Source organism: Empidonax traillii, unplaced genomic scaffold, assembly GCF_003031625.1.
Source record: "Empidonax traillii isolate 1590-97213 ecotype Southwest subspecies unplaced genomic scaffold, ASM303162v1 scaffold15:size5535645, whole genome shotgun sequence".
In the NCBI taxonomy this organism is placed as follows: domain Eukaryota; kingdom Metazoa; phylum Chordata; class Aves; order Passeriformes; family Tyrannidae; genus Empidonax; species Empidonax traillii.
This window is the reverse complement of record NW_020955208.1, coordinates 1,218,940-1,234,443: the sequence shown is the minus strand read 5'-3', so window position 1 is coordinate 1,234,443 and position 15,504 is coordinate 1,218,940. Positions and strand designations below refer to the sequence as shown.

Here is a 15,504-nt window from a genome sequence, read left to right as displayed (position 1 = left end):
GAGTGGGGAGGGAAGCATATTGGCTTAATTAATCATAGATATTAGTGATCAGGCTGTATCACTCCATACTGGAAATTCTTGATTAAAGTGTGCTTAGCTGTTTCAGTTCCTGCCTTCTCTCTGGCCTACAGCAGCGTGGGGAGAAGGATTTTCACTCTTTATGCTGTATTTAAACAGCAAAACAGTTTTGCAGTGTCAGTGTGTGCAGTTCCATAAAATGACTAATCTGAAATAGTTGCACTTCCAAGGTCTGGCTTAACAAAAATCCTTTGAACCGGTGCAGCCAAACATAACTGAGGTTTTCTGCAATAAATGATGCTCAGGAAGAAATATTTTGCAGTCTGTGACCTTGTGCCCTGGGGACTGTTGTACACCAGAGAGTTCACCAGGACTTACTGAAGGTCTGGGATTCACAGTCATTCCAGCAAAAATGCCGGTGTTGGTTTGGTTGGGCTTTTTTGTCCTTGAATCTTGTGATCGCTTCCAGTTCAGTGTTTTACACAGTTTTATCCTCCACCCTGCAAGGAGCATCACAGCCTCATGGTGTGATGATGGTGACTCTTAAGGAAAGGGGTGGGTGGGTGGGTGTAATGTTGTCTAAATACATGTCCCTGCTTTTAGGCATCCACTTTTTTTCCAGTACAGAAAGAAATTAAGATTTTTAATTTCATTTCCCTTGGAGCAGTTTATTTCCAATGTCAGCTCTAGGTTCAGGTAGACTATCAGTGTCTAGCATAGTAAGGGCCAAGAGGACAGTGGGGAAAGAAGTTTAGGATGGCAGGAATGGCCTTTTCTGGATATCTGTGTGACCCCCATGGCGTAGTTACAACATCCAGAGCACGTGGCAATGAGCGTCACTCCTGGAATTTTGTCATGTTCAGTTTGTGAAGAAACAACTAACTTGTAAATAAAGGACTGAGTCTGCCAGGGAGGTACATGGTGTCATTCTGGGCACAGAAATTGTTGGTGTTCACAAAGGTGCTGTGGGTTTGTATGGCAAAGATTACAACAGGCCTCCAGCCTTTCAGCAGAGGGGAGTGTTTTGCCATTGTGTTACAATGCGTCATCCATCATCAAGGGATTAATCAGAGCTCACGTGAGATGGACTGAAAAGACCTTTGATGTTAATCTTAGAAAAAAAAAAACTCAGCAAGGAACTCTCATCCTGAAAATGTTGAACGTGTTATGATCTTGCCTGTTGGTTTGGGAAAACTCTCTTTCCTCTACTTTGAACTCCAGTTAAAAGTAGAGAAACACATTAATGACAACTTTCGTGTCTTTGGGTTGACTGGGCCTTATGGAATGTGTCCTACAGTGTTTAGGGAGCTGAGAGCCTGTGGGGATGGCAGAAGTTCCAGAATGCTGAGGAGTTGAGGTGCACTTTCCCTCACAACATCTAGAAAAAGGCAGGACTGGGCTGTGTTCACGTCGGGGAGCCTGTCCTGGATCAGGCACTTTTTGGTAGTTTCACTTCTCTGTGTTGAAATAACGTTCTTACTGAACACACAGATCTTGACAAATTCAGTAAATGGTCTGAAATCAATAGGATTGGTTTCAGCCATTTTGGTGTAGATGGGTTCAAATTACTGTGTTTTGGTACAATGCCTACGCAGACAAGTAGCAGCTGCCTGGGCAGCACTTCTGTGGGGGAGTATCTGGGGGCTGTAGTGGTTCCTAAATTATCGTGAGTCAGCAGCATCACTGTCATGAAAATTCATTGGAACATACAGCAGGATTTTAAATTAGGTAATGGAGCAGTTTCTCCATTCTGCTGAGGAGTGGTAGGTCTGCAGTAATTACCTGGTTGAGTTTGGGACACTGTCACACTTGGGAGAGTTATGGCTGTGTAACAAGAGCTGTCAAGAAAATAACAATGTCTGTGAAAGAGCCAAACCCCGAGTAAGGACTGGGGAAAAAAAATGGATTATTTCTCTGTAGAATGGTTTTGTACAATGTGTTTCATCAGCCATCAGCAGGTGATATATAAAGCAGACTAAAAAAGTTACCTGCAGGTGTAACTGGGAGGCAGCTCTGACATCCTGTCTCTGCCTGCAAGCTGTCACACTTGGCAGGTGGGTCACGTCATTTTCTTCACCACTGGTGCTTTGAACTTAAAAGCTTGGAACTTCAACAGTAAAATTTGACTGGCTGAGGGTGGGTTGTTTGTTTTGTTGGTTTTGTGTTTTTTTTGTAAACTGTGACTATATTTGATCCCAGAATATGATAATACATCCCTTTTCTCCTGCCAAACAGTGCTGGGATACAGGGTGGTCTATGGGACTTCCCCAGGAAAAAAAGAAAAAGGGAAAAAAATTCCCTGCCTTTCAGTCAGGGAATACTGAACTATTGGGCTGGAGGAAAGATGTCTTAAAAAGTATCTGCAAGGAGAGTTCAGTCAGTTTACCATATCCATCAGGAGTAAAACAAGTAGTTAGGGGTTGAAATTGCAGCAGAATGTGTTTAGGTGAGGCACCAGATGTGGGGACAGACTTCCAGGTTGTAAGAATAACCAAAACAGGTTGTAGGGATATGCTGGCAAATGCTGGTTATGCTAATCTGGTTTGATTTACAGCTACCAGAAAAGTATTACAGTGGAGTTATGTGTAGTTTCATAATGAACTCCAGTCTGCTGATCACAAACTCATTTTTCTAGTACTTTTGGAGACATTTTAGGATTAATTTTCGGACCTCTGTAGCCTGAAGATCACTATACAGATTGGTGAAGGGGAGCATTACTCAGTTGATTTCAAAGGCATCTAAAGGAAGAGGGTAGAGCTAAATTCTTTTAAACCTCAGGAAAAAGGAATTAATTATGTAGGCTCTGAAGATTTTTTTTTTTTTTTCCCCACACAGATGTTCTCCTGGTTTTCCTCTAGTTTATTGTAGGACACTAGGATAGAAGAATGACATTAACTCCTGGCCTGCACGGTGTACCTGCAGAAGAGCAGCAAAATAATTCTCTGCAAGATCTAAAGACAAAGCTCAAACCAGCTGGACAACACCTTGTCCATAACTTTATTATTGCTTGATTTTATCCCTAGGAGTTTCACAGACTAGATCACAGAGAGACCTCCAGCAAAACACTGTGAACATGCAAAGAGGATGTATTTCCCAGCTGCAGCAAATCATTAGATCACTAATTAGGATTAGGGATCTCTTTGCCCCCCCCCCCCTTTTTTTTTTTTTAAGCCAAGACCAAACAAGTGGAATATATATTATTTTTTCAATTTATTTTATATGTATAGTTGTTTTAAACTGAATTGTCTTCAGTAACTTTTCTGCATTGAAGTTTGTTAATAATTTCTCAGTCAGAGAAAGTGCTGAAAATGTTAAACTAGTGGATTAAAAACCATTGCAAACAGTGTAAACCTTACAAACTGTAGTGCAGGTGTTGTACACATGCTGAAAAGTGCTGACTGAACATGTCTTTGTCAAGTCCTAGTCACAGAGAAATAAATGTGGAGTTTGATCATATTGTCCTGATGTAAAAGGGTTGGGAAATAATCCAAATGCAGGGAGGGGCAGAGAGGGTAGGAGTTGTCCTTCAGTTCTGGGTGTGTTGTCTTGAGGGGGAAGTACCAATAACTGGAATGTACCTCCCTTCCCACTTTGTGCTCCTGATCTTGTAGGACTCAGGTAATGGTATAGAGGGGAAGAATTACGACAGTACTGGAGAACGGTCTCTTATTTCTACCTGTCCTCTGTTTGTTTTGTTGACTTTTGATTCTCCTTCCTCTCTGTAAATACCTTCTCGCTTATCCTTCATCTGGATTGCAGATCTGTAATTCCCCCTACTTGATCTATAGTCTGTCTTGCCTTGACACAAACATTTGATAAATAATCTGGTTGCATTTGATTCTCTTTTCCAAAGGAAATAGGTTTTTCTCCACTCCAAATGGGATGTATTTAAATTTAAATGTGCTATAGTAGCAATAATAACCCTGGTAAAATACTGGGTTATAAAATACCCTTCGTGGGAAATACCCATCCCATTATTTTTTTAAGGTTCTGGAGAACTTCTTGCTCCACTTCTGCTTAGGCTCTGTCCCCACCTCTGGAAGACAGGTAGGCAGGAGGTATGCAGCATGCAGCAGGGGTAAGCCAGTAATTACATATTTGCAATTCTTTCCTGATGAGGAGGAGCATTATCCTGGTGTGTGCCACTGAGCAGCAGAAGCGACTTGGTTCCTTTGGGCTTTGGGGCAGACCGTGCAGATGGGCTCTTCACTGCTGTTTCTCCCAATCTGTCATGAGGTTTTGGGGAGAAGAGTAGCACCTTTAGAGGCAACCATGACAAGGGGTTGTGCTTTCCAAGGTTTTCAGACAGAACAGAGCCTTATCTCGACTTCAGATACTTGCAAAAGGTCTGTAAATCAAAGTGCACAACAAAATAGATGTTCCCTTCAGGAGCTAAAAAGACCTTTGGATTTAATTAAAATGATCAGAATACCTTCTCCAGATTTAAAATACCTTTTATTTAAGTGCTAAAGCTGTTTGGAAGTTTAGAAGATTGTTCACATTTAAAGCCTAATGCTATTTAAAATGTGCTTCCTCCTTTTGAATCAGCAGTTTCAATAGATACACTTGTTTGAGAGAGGTGTGTACAATCCCCAGAACCTTTCTCCCTGCAGTAGGGCAGAGCAGGTAAATTTTCAGGTAAATACTGCAGTTCTGTAACATTAACAGCACTAAAGACAGTTGAAGGGTCACTGGAGGGAAGTGGAATTCTGAGAGGTACAGGAGAGAGGTGTAAGGGACAACAGCATTGCCAGCAGCTGCACACTGTGAAACATCCGGGAATAATCATTGGGAAGCACAATATCTATAAAGTCTGTGCTCTCTCTGTTCTGTCTCTGCTTTTGAGGAGTTGAGCCTTTTAGATTTTACACATTTAAAATGACCTCATCTTGGTACTCTTGATACTTGGATGAGTAAACTCTCCAAAACCCACTGGAACGCGGTTCGTTTGTGGTGTGTCACACTTGCTGGCTGAGGCCCAAAGGCTTATCATCTTACCCAGGCCTCTGTGCAGGTTCCCTTGATGGCCTTTTCCAAAACGTGCTTTGGGTTTGGGAGTTAAATTCAACTTGCTTCCAGAGACAAGCTTGCTGGCTTTGCTTTCTGTGGTTTCCTCAGGGCTGTTGGCCCAGTGGTGATGTGGTAACCTGGCTGGCAGAAACTTGGGTCAGCTGAGGCTTGGAGGGCAGGTATCAGTCAGTCAGTAGCATTTCTAAAGATGATGTTTTCGCCAGTGTTGTTTTCTTGCTTGATGTAGAATCTTTCCTACGTCACAGTCCTAGAATTCACTTTTCTCTGTGATTTGGTTGTTACTCTTGTCTGCCCTGGTGTCCTTGATTGCTGTTAAAAAAGAAAAAAAAAATCATCTCCTTACCCACTGCACTCTGGATCTCAGTGTGTGTTTACAGGACCAGGCTGTGAAGGCTTTGGACAGTCCGTGGGTGTGTGGGAGCATGTTTTTGTCCAGAAGTTTGGAAGGAGGTAGGATTCGGTCAGCGTGACCTTGGAGAAGTGGAAAGTAAGTAGGTAAAAGGGACAGTTTGTTTGTGAAGCAGAGCTGTGTGAGATGTCAGTGAGAGGACTGTCAGTAGAGAAAAGGGGGTTAGGACACAGATGTGTCCGTGTGGACCTTTCTTAACCTATTTCCAGTTCATTTAAATTAGTCAGCTGGTTTGGTCAGGTATGTACAACATGGTTTTCCCCACCCCCTTGCCTGTTACTCTGGAAGGACTTTTGTATGGCCAAGCTTCTGGCATGTTTTCATCTGGGAAAATACAGATTTGCAGTATTGTTTCTAGAACACGAAACAGTTGTGATGATTCTGCAAGACAGATTCATTTGCTTTAAACTTGAAAAACAAGGTGTTAATCTTTCAGTAAAGGCTGCTTTTTACTAAAACTTTTAATATCTCTCTCTGGGAAGATTCTGGTTTAGTACACAATTAACATTTTAATCCATCATTAAGTGTTCTAAAATGGGCTCATATTTCTGTAATTCTGGAAAACCTGGTGTGAGTGAAGCTCTGCATTTTTAGATGCTGGGGGTTTTTTTCAGCAGCCGGATACCATTTAAACAATGTTTTCTACAGTGTTTTTAACTATTAGGACTGTCCTTTACCTTCAGGTAACCCTTTTGGAGGGGTAGTTGTGTGATATGCTGGAAGGAACAAGTTCTGATGGCACATCTGAGATTTAGTTATTCTGGTTCCTGATACCTCAGGTGTGGGAGCACTACCAGTCCTACGTGCCAGGCCGGAACATCTACATTTGTCCTCTCCAAAGGTGGCTGTTTTTCAGTCCTGTAGACAGGCTGAAGGTGTGTCTAGACAATTGTATTCATGGAAGTGAAAGCAAAGTGACAAGAAGTTTGTTTTGTAGATACTTTCTGTCGGTGAACTGCAAATAAACGAGCTCACCTTGGGAAGACGCGGCTCACCAGTTGTTATGACGACTGCAGCATAACTGGTTCAACAGTCGTGTCTTTCATAGTAAGGCCTCACAGTGTTGAAGCGAGATTTATAATCACATTATAAATCTAATTTACTGGCACAGGTTGCCCAGAGAAGCTGGGGGTGTCCCATCCCTGGCAGCGTTCCAGGCCAGGCTGGATGGGGCTCTGAGCACCCTGGTCCGGTGGAAGGTGTCCCTGCCCATGGAGGAGCGCTGGGAGCTCAGTGATCTTTAAGGCTGTGTGCCCAAATACAGTTATTTTATTCAATAAAATGGTTGTAGCAGTGAGACCAAGTGATCTTCTTGGGGTTTTTTGGGGCTGTTTTTCTGGATAACTGGATGATGGAATTTCACGTGAGGCTTTTTGGTATCCTTAAGGAAGTCAGTAGCGCTTTTGACTCCCAGGTTGGGCTTCAGGCTGTGACTCCCTATTTCTGTAAATGTGCTGGGTGAGTCAGAAGTTGTTAGAAAAAGATTATATTCTAGTAAATGCATATGGTATGAATTCTGTGTCATAAACTAACTTACACCTCTTCAGTGACACTACTCTGAAGAGTAACAAAGTGGAAAGCGGCCTGTTTTGTGTGTTTAGGCATATCTGCTTGATTAAATAACTTTAATAGAGCTTCACAGAAAGAAATTTGATGAGGGAAGTAAATTCTGTTCTGCCTTCTGCGTCCATTAAATTGTTCACTAATTTTTCTGAATGCTTTTGCAGCCCAGCTGACATCAGATCTTTAGGAATATTACTGAAATCCCAATTGACTTGTCCGGTTAGAAAAACAAATCTCTACTTTTTTTTTTTTTTTTTTTTTTTTAAGTAAGCATGTTTTATTTGGAGTAAGAGATAGAAAAGCAGTGAACTGAAATTGTGGCAGGGATAGACAGGTGACCTTTTACATGTGCTGTTAACGGGGTTGATGAATGTGTGATGAAGGGTAAAAGTTTACTTTTATACTGGTTTTCCACTAGAGGCTCCAGTCTCTGGGATTTGCTGTTGCAGGGGAGAGGAAATTCAATTCGAGGCAGTAACTGGGGAGAGGTTTGCAGGGTAAAGTGAAGCAGAAAAAGCACCCAGTAAGATGTGTCTGATGTGGCCAAAGGTTGGAAAGCCTGTTCCAGGTATTGCCAGCTGTCCCAGCCCAGCAGGGGATCGGAACTCTGGACACGTTGTTGGAGTTTTACAGTTTCCAGTTTCCAGTGAGTAATTCATAGCTGAGTGGCTTTGCTTGTCTTTAGCTCATCTCTCTGGTCTCATGGAGGTGTTTACATACTGAACCACCTCCTTGGTTCCTGTGTCAGGTACATCTGGAAAGCTCAGCTTCAGAATCAAAGCTTTAGGAACTCTGGTTTAGAGATTAACTCTGATCAGGTCTACGTTAGGAGAAGAAATTAAAGTTAACAGGAGACTGAAAACAAGTGGGCAACTCCATTTAACTGAGGTGCAGAAGAACTTTATGGATGGTGCACTAGAAAACAGGGGTTTGTCTCAGACTTTGGATGTTTCTTTACTGCGGTCTGTGTCTCCTCTTTAAATTCAATATGCCTGTATGTTCCTTCCATTTTCATGTCAGTTTTTAATATTTGTTTAGACAAATACACAATGGAATCTGGCAGTGTAAAAGAGCACCTGACAATTTTGTTTGACTCAGTGATAAATGCCACTTCTACTTGCATGCAAGATGACACAGTGAAGGGTATTAAGTCTTGAAAGTTAAGCATTTACCAAGGGAAAAACATACTTTTGGAACAATAAAATCTTATAAAAAAAGGTTGCTGTGAAATAACAGTTAAGACATTTTTAATGCTACACAAAAAAAAATGATAATTTAAATTATTTATAAAGGTTAATTAGAACTCTTGACAAGTGGAACACAAGTGTTAATACAGAGTTTAATTTTTGGGGTTTTTTTTACTTCGATTACTTGCCAAACACTCATTTTGATCAGTGGAAGAATGTTTTGGGATAGTTGACAGATAACCTTTATTTCTTCACCAAAGCTCATTAATGCATATTTTGTTGTTTTTTTGAAAGGAGGTTTGCCTTTAGGGAACATCTCATTTAGTAATATTATTATTAGTATTATTTTCTCTTTTTTTTTTTTTTTTCTGATTTGTATTACCAGAAATATTTCAAATTTGAATTCAGAGAGAATTAATTAAATTTACATTGACAAGCACTTTTATTTCCTTTTTCCTGGAGTTGGGAGTGGCTGCTGATGATCTTTGTCCTTGTGTTTTCCACAGTGAAGCAGAGATCAGTTCAATTGAACTGTAAATGCCATATGAGAAGAACTGAGTAGTTGGCAAAGGTCATTTCAGTTCTGTGTAGTAAAAAAAAAAAAAAAAAGGAAACGAGATTAGATATTTGGAAGAAGAGTTTAAAAACGTACAGTTTAGCCACTGGATAAATGGGCCATGGTCCCAAATCTTGAACACAATTTGGGTGACGTTGTGTCTGAAGGGCGTGGTAAAGGTTAGTAAGGATGATCAGAGGTCTTCAGAAGGATTCCATGAATACCCTCAGTTTGGAAGAGGGATGACCTGATGAGTCTTTGTATCTTGTAGAAAATCATGAGTACCATGAAAACCTTTATAGAATGTGGTTGGGCACTTTGGTAGCACGAGAAAATATCCAAGTGAATTGAGGCTGACATTTTTTATAGCCACAAGCTGACTTCTACACAAAGCACAAATAAACTGTGCCCACTCTCATTTGGGAGGCAAAAATGTATAAATGTGTCTAAAAACAAAGCAATTGAACAGATTTACATAGAAGCTCTGACTGGTAATAAAGTGTAGTACAGACTCTGGCTTAAAAGTCTGAGAAAGGAGCCTGGGAGTCCTGATGCTGTTTGCTCTTGTTCTTGCACTTTTTTTTCTCAAGAATTTATTGTAGGTTGTTGTCAGAGAAGGGAATTGAGAGACTTTGGGTCTTGCCCATTAGGATTTTGTGATGTTACTGTTGTCAGCAGTGTGGGAGGTGGTGGGAATGGTCTCAGGTAGATTGTCCTTGTGCTTTTGGACAGAATTTGGAGTCTGTGTGAGAGGGGGCTATAAAACCTAGCACATGGGATAATCCCAGAAACCAGAGGGGTGCAGTACTAGTATAATTTACAACAAGATTTTTGCTTTAGCAAAAAGTATTGCATTTGAACGTTGCTTCCCTTGTTCTTTTTGAGGTTGTTCATGCCCAGGAAGGCTGGGACTGAGGAGTGGTGAATGTGCCTTCTGAAACAAGGAGACAGGACCAGGAGCTGCCTTATGTGCACATCAGACACTGCTGGATGAACTGCCCTGGTCACTCACACTCACAGTGCTATCAGAATAGCACGTTAGGAGATCCAAATCTTCTGCAAGATCATTTTTAAAATTGCTGGTTGGAGCTTTACAAAAAGTTTCACCTTGTTTTGGATTGTGCTGAAATATAAAAAAAGGCCTTGCAGCAACACAAGTTTTGCAAGCTGTTGATGTGCTTTCTTTTCAGTTGCCTTTTCCAAAGGTACTGGGAACCTTTTTTGTGAATGGAACCTGGGTACTGTAGTCCTGTGCTAGTTTTATAGTTTTTGTGTACTCAGACCTGGTTCTTACTTCAAAACTGTAATTCTGTGTTTGTTTATTTAGATACTTTTAATCCAGAGAGCAGCTCTCTGTGGGCTTTGCTCTGTTTAGGTTCATTTTTCACGCTGCTGCAAATTGTTCTCAAGGTTCATTAAATCAACTTCTTAAATTATATGACTTCTGTTAATAGTTTGACACGGCCAAACTGCTGTACAGTTTGTTCTGAAAAGCATATTTATTCAGAAAGTAATGAATCTTGTTTAAATATAGTCAACTGCATTGACTTTGTCCCTGTTTTATCTTCTTACTGCTCAAATGTTTGGTTGCAGCCTCAGAAGGTCACATCTAAAGGAGTTCTGTACCTGTACAGAGTTCAGCGTGATGGGAAGTCTGTTCTGTCTGCAGCAGATGTTCCATTATGTCCCTATGCACAACGAAAAATTACCCTTTAATATAAAACCGGGTCTTTTTAGATTAGCACTTCAGTTGTTTGCAATGTGTGACACTTGGTAGCTTGTGGGATGGGATGAGATGCTCAGAAAGTTCCCAGGTCAGTGTTGTGTCTGGCCAGGACCACTCTGGTTTTTCCTCACCTTGGCTGGTGGTTTCTGTGGGTTGTGAGGCTGCTTGTTCTTAGTTTATCTCCAGGAGTGTGATTGTGCCTCACAGCTTAGGTGCAAAAGTGTTTCCATCTTTCCAAACTGCTCTACGCAAGAGTAACATCCAGTTCCAGCAAGAAAACATACATGAAAATGAGGGGGTTTATTAGAGGGGATGACTCAGAGGCTAAAAGATGGTGATTCTTTTACTGTTCCCTGTGTGTGTTTATTTTGAGTGGCGATCAAAATCACCTTAAAAACTTCAAAAAAAAAAAATCCACATGCTTAAGGCATGACATAAGTGCAGTGAAAACCGAATTTGATGAAAGAATGGAACCACATCCAAACAAAGAAAACAAACTCGGATAAGTCAAGGCATAATAAGGCACACCTGAAGGGATGCTGAGGAACAGCTGATGCCATCAAAACAGTGATAAAACTTCTCAGATGTTTCAGGAGCAATAAACTATCTATTTGCTCCTGGTTAGGTAAGATGGTTCAAGGGAAAAAGAGGTCATAGCAGAATAACTCAGGTTTTGCTGGTGGGGGTAATTTCCGTGGAGAAGTTAATGGAATACCGGTTGTGTTACTGTCATCATCCTCTTGAGAGAGGAGTCTGGCTGTGCTGGAGCAGGTGAGGAATGATGGGGCCACACAGAGATGAGGCTTGTGGAAGGGCCAAGCCTACCTGCAGCCTGGAGTCTCATTTTAGCAGCAGGATTTAAAATTGCTGTGAAGTGTGCAATCGCTTTCATCAGCTGCAAGCAGTTTCTCCACTCTTCCCTTTATTCTGATTCAGCTTGTTTTTGTTGCCCTTTTGTGAACCGAATCTGGGAAGTGATTCATTTAAAAATAAAAATGCTCTTTTCAGGGATTTTTTTTTTAATTAGATTATTTCAGGTTTTGTTTTGATCAGAGATCAAAAAGCTTTTGGCACTTGCACTGCAGTTGCTCTGTTTCCCTTTCTGTTCTTCTCTTTAGTCATACTTTGTCGTGTTTATGCCACTTGTATTGATGGAGTTTTGTTTGTTTTTTATAGTGACTACAGTTCCTGTCTCCCCTCTTTGATGGAAGAGGACTATGACCCAGAAGTGAACTCTTCACTGTAGAACAAGAAGCTCTTGTGGAATAATTGTGTCCCTTTAAAAGCAGCACCCAGTCTACAAAAAAATAGAGTAGAAGAGATTATTTTTGGACCTGGCTTTTTTTTTGTTCATGTGACCTACGTTTCAGCATGTAAATGGTGAAAACCAGGGGAAATATTTGTGCCTGCTTCTGAGCTTTATATCAAGTAGCGCTTAGCTCTGTGGAGCATTTACCAAGTTACGTGAAGACCAGAGCATATATCCCAACGTTCATTTTTTAAAATACTTTACCTTTTTTTAGCAGATGTATGCGATAAAAATGAAGCTTATATTTTAAGAGCACTTCGGCAGATGCTTCTCGTTTAGATCTCGGCATCTAGGGCAAACATTTTTGCGTAACATCCTTTTTCCAGAGTGTTTAGGTTGATCTGCTGCAGATCATGAACTGTCCAGCAGCCTTGAGTGTTCAGTGTTAACCATGATGTGGCTCTGAATGTTGTCATGCAGACTTGACAAACCTTTTTGTGATGTAAAGGCTGACCTCTGTACTACCACGACCAGAGGAAATTTAATGAGGTGAACGTGGGCGCGGCTTTTTTTTTTTAAATATAAATTACCCTCTTAGGTATCTTTTTTTTGTAGTGAGAGTGCAAAGAGAAGTTAAAATGAGCAGCTGAGGGGGTGAAGGGCACAGTTGGCACCAAGTGCGGCCTCTCGTGCTCTGCTTTGAGACGCACTGTTGCCTCAAGGCTGGCCTTCCAGAGTACTGGAGAAGGAAGGAACCCAGAGCTCACTGAAGCACACAAACTAAGGACATTGGACTGCAGAGCCCAAACTCAGGGTGAGTGATCATATGTACTTTTTTTTTTTTTTTGCTTATACAATGTTGACTTGTTTATAGACAACGTTGAAAAATAAAGCAAAATGGTAAATTGGAGAACCTTCCACGAAAAGGCGGAATTCAGTTACGCAGAGCAGTGAAATGTTCCTCGTTTTGAGCAGTGAAAATTGCTATGGTATGGTGGGAAGAAGGATTTGATTTTGAATTCATCAGTGAGACACCTCTGCTGGTCTTCAGTTGAACTTCCATTAAGATCCTTCCAGCAGTTCCACAGAACTGTGTTCTGTTCCTCATCATGTGCTTTCTTAGCTGTGGAAGCGGTGTCAGCACAGGATATTCCCTGGTGCCTGGGACTTGGTGGATCTGGATACAGTTTTACTTCGGGGGTGCAGGAGCTGACCTGTGGTTGTCTTTCAGGTCTCTGATCCTCTCTGAATGTCTCTTAACATCTCTGATTTGTCATACTTGATTTACAGCCTCTGGAATAAAACATGCAGCGATCACCCCTTTGTAGATTATGGGGCAATGAAGGATTGTACCCCAAATTCTGTCATGTCTTGATTTTGCATGTCTGTGCATTGTGTGGCTTTTCTATGCTGTTTGTTCCGTTTTCTTCCCACCTCCACACCCATTCTATCATGAACTTCATGGGTGTGTTAATTGTAAACAGGAAGTAACTGGGAATGTTGAAGTTCTTACCTGTTTCAATCAGAGGAACAAAACACCAGAAAAAAAGGGCTCAAGTGTGGTATGAAAAACTGCAGCACTTTTCCCCTCCTGGTTGCGTAGGACAAGCTTTGGGAGATAAATTATATTATTATTTCGGTTTGGAAAAGATGACGGGGGTGTCCTTTTCATTTACAGATCCTGGCCATGAGGTTTGATGCCTCATTTTATTGAAGGGAGACACTGGACCTAAATGGCGCAGCATGACTTTGTTCCTGCCTGGCTTAACTTCTCAACACCGCAGTCAACCAAGGTAACAGTAACACACATCACCTGCTTTTGCAGCTGTGACCGCTGGTAAGATGAGTGTGTTGGGTTCTCTGTGTTTCTGGATGAGATCTGTGGGTTTGTGTGTCATCCTGATCAGATCCGTGCTTGTGGGTGGCGGTTAATCAATGCAAATACGGGAAATCGTGGGGTTTGGTGAGGTGGGTTTGTTTTTTTTTTTTAATTGACAAAATGCCACTGCTGGGCTGACAGGCTCCTGGGGTGTCCAGATGAATGCTTCGTTACATCACTTTCTCCTTTCTGCAGTCCCCTGCAGCCACCTTTGAGAAACATGGAGAGCATCTTTCCCGGGGAGAGGGCCGCTTTGGCGTGAGCCGCAGGAGACACAACTCCTCCGATGGATTTTTCAATAATGGGCCCCTCCGCACTGCGGGAGGTGAGTGGGAAGGATCAGAAATGCAACCTGAGAGTTTATGTTCTACAGGATGAGGAATTCTGCAGAATATCAACTACATTTTCCCAAACTGTACCTTTTCCAAACATCCTGTAAGGAAGCCGTACTACTCTCTTCTCCCGTGCCATGTGCTCAGGCCTTAAGGGGGTTTCACGTAGCTGTCTGTGCATTGTGTAGCTTATTTTCTGCTACAATCACACAGTAGCTTAATAAGTTCAGCTCAGTAGTTACCCAGTGAACACTGACCGAACAACAAAACAGCCTGATATTTCCAGTGTTCTGTGTGCTGTGCTGATTTTTTTTTATTTGCACCCTTATCTCCTTTTGTTTAGACTGCTGGCATCAGCCGTCCCTTCTCCGCCACGATTCTGTAGATTCTGGTGTTTCTAAAGGAGCTCACGTTGGGCTTTCTGGCAGTCAGCCTGGCTGGCATGGTCCCTCCCGGGGCCATGATGGCGTGAGCCAGCGTGGAGGAGGAGGAACTGGAGTCCATCGCCACTGGAATGGCAACTTCCACTCTCGGAAAAGTTCCGCCTTTCAGGAAAAGCTGCCTGTTGAATCCAGGGAGGAGAAGAAGGAAGATAAAGAGCATTTGCAGTTTGAGGAAGAAGACTTTGTAAGTGTCTAGCTTCTCACTGGAAGTGGCAGCTGTGAGAAGTGGCTTTTCACATCTCGTTTTTATTAGCATGGATAGGTGGTGAGGATCTAGGGTTGCATTCCATTCCATGTTTGAGATCACAACAAATTTAACAAAATTATTCCAGCGCTGACAGGATGGTAATTGGTACCCAGAGTCCTCAGGACCTGATGGCCTGTTGGACTGTGGGTTTTGGCACATGTATTTTGCCAGATGGTTATTGTGAACTGAAGGCATTGTAACACACAAGCCAGGTCTTCAGCAAAACCCAAAAAGATTGACTTTGTGGCTTTGCTTACAAAGCCTTTTTTTTGCTCCTAAATACTGTTCTGCTTATCTTCAGTCTTCCTGTATTCTGGTACATGTTGGTGTTTGTGATAACCTTCCCAAGCTCGTTCATGACACGTTCAGACCTTTGCAACCATCTGTCTTGAATCTTCTGGAACACTATTTTGTTATCAGAGCTGTTTCCTCTCTCTCTGGTAATCTGTGGATCAGGGTTTCTTGAGCCATTTCTTCCATCAGTATCTCCAGTTCATCAACGTTCTTCTTACTCAGCATTCTGATTCATGTGGTATTATCAGTATGATAGTCTCTTATATCCTGGCTCTATTTTTACTGCAATATCTTTAGTTTTTCAAACTTTATCAAATTGTGCTTGGACTTCCAGCTTTCATCCTTACCACATACATTCCTTAATGCTAATGTTTTGAGATGTGCACAGCTTTTCTGCTTTCACTTTTCAATTTAATTTTATTTTTATCATCAGCATGAAGTTTTTGCTGCCTTATTCAGCATTTGTCTCTGGAAGGCTGTTTACAGCTGAAATTGTTGTGGCACTGCTTCTGTTCGGGAATTTAGGAGTTGGAGTGAAGTGTGTGGGTGCCCAAAGCTCCTTCAGGCCAA

At 41.7% G+C, this 15,504-nt stretch overlaps 1 protein-coding gene across 3 annotated transcripts in view; it reads left to right on the top strand.

Annotated features, from left to right (window-relative positions):
- Positions 1-15,504, top strand: part of GPBP1L1 (GC-rich promoter binding protein 1 like 1) — a 29,365-nt gene that overhangs the window by 2,962 nt on the left and 10,899 nt on the right. For 2 of the 3 annotated variants that reach the window (XM_027893339.1, XM_027893357.1), the window contains exons 2-5: positions 11,667-12,553; positions 13,418-13,532; positions 13,814-13,943; positions 14,294-14,577. In XM_027893339.1, the coding sequence (XP_027749140.1) occupies positions 13,473-13,532; positions 13,814-13,943; positions 14,294-14,577 (474 nt within the window). In that variant the 5' untranslated portion in view covers positions 11,667-12,553; positions 13,418-13,472. The remainder of the gene's footprint in view (positions 1-11,666; positions 12,554-13,417; positions 13,533-13,813; positions 13,944-14,293; positions 14,578-15,504) is intronic. The other variant, XM_027893349.1, reaches the window with a different exon arrangement.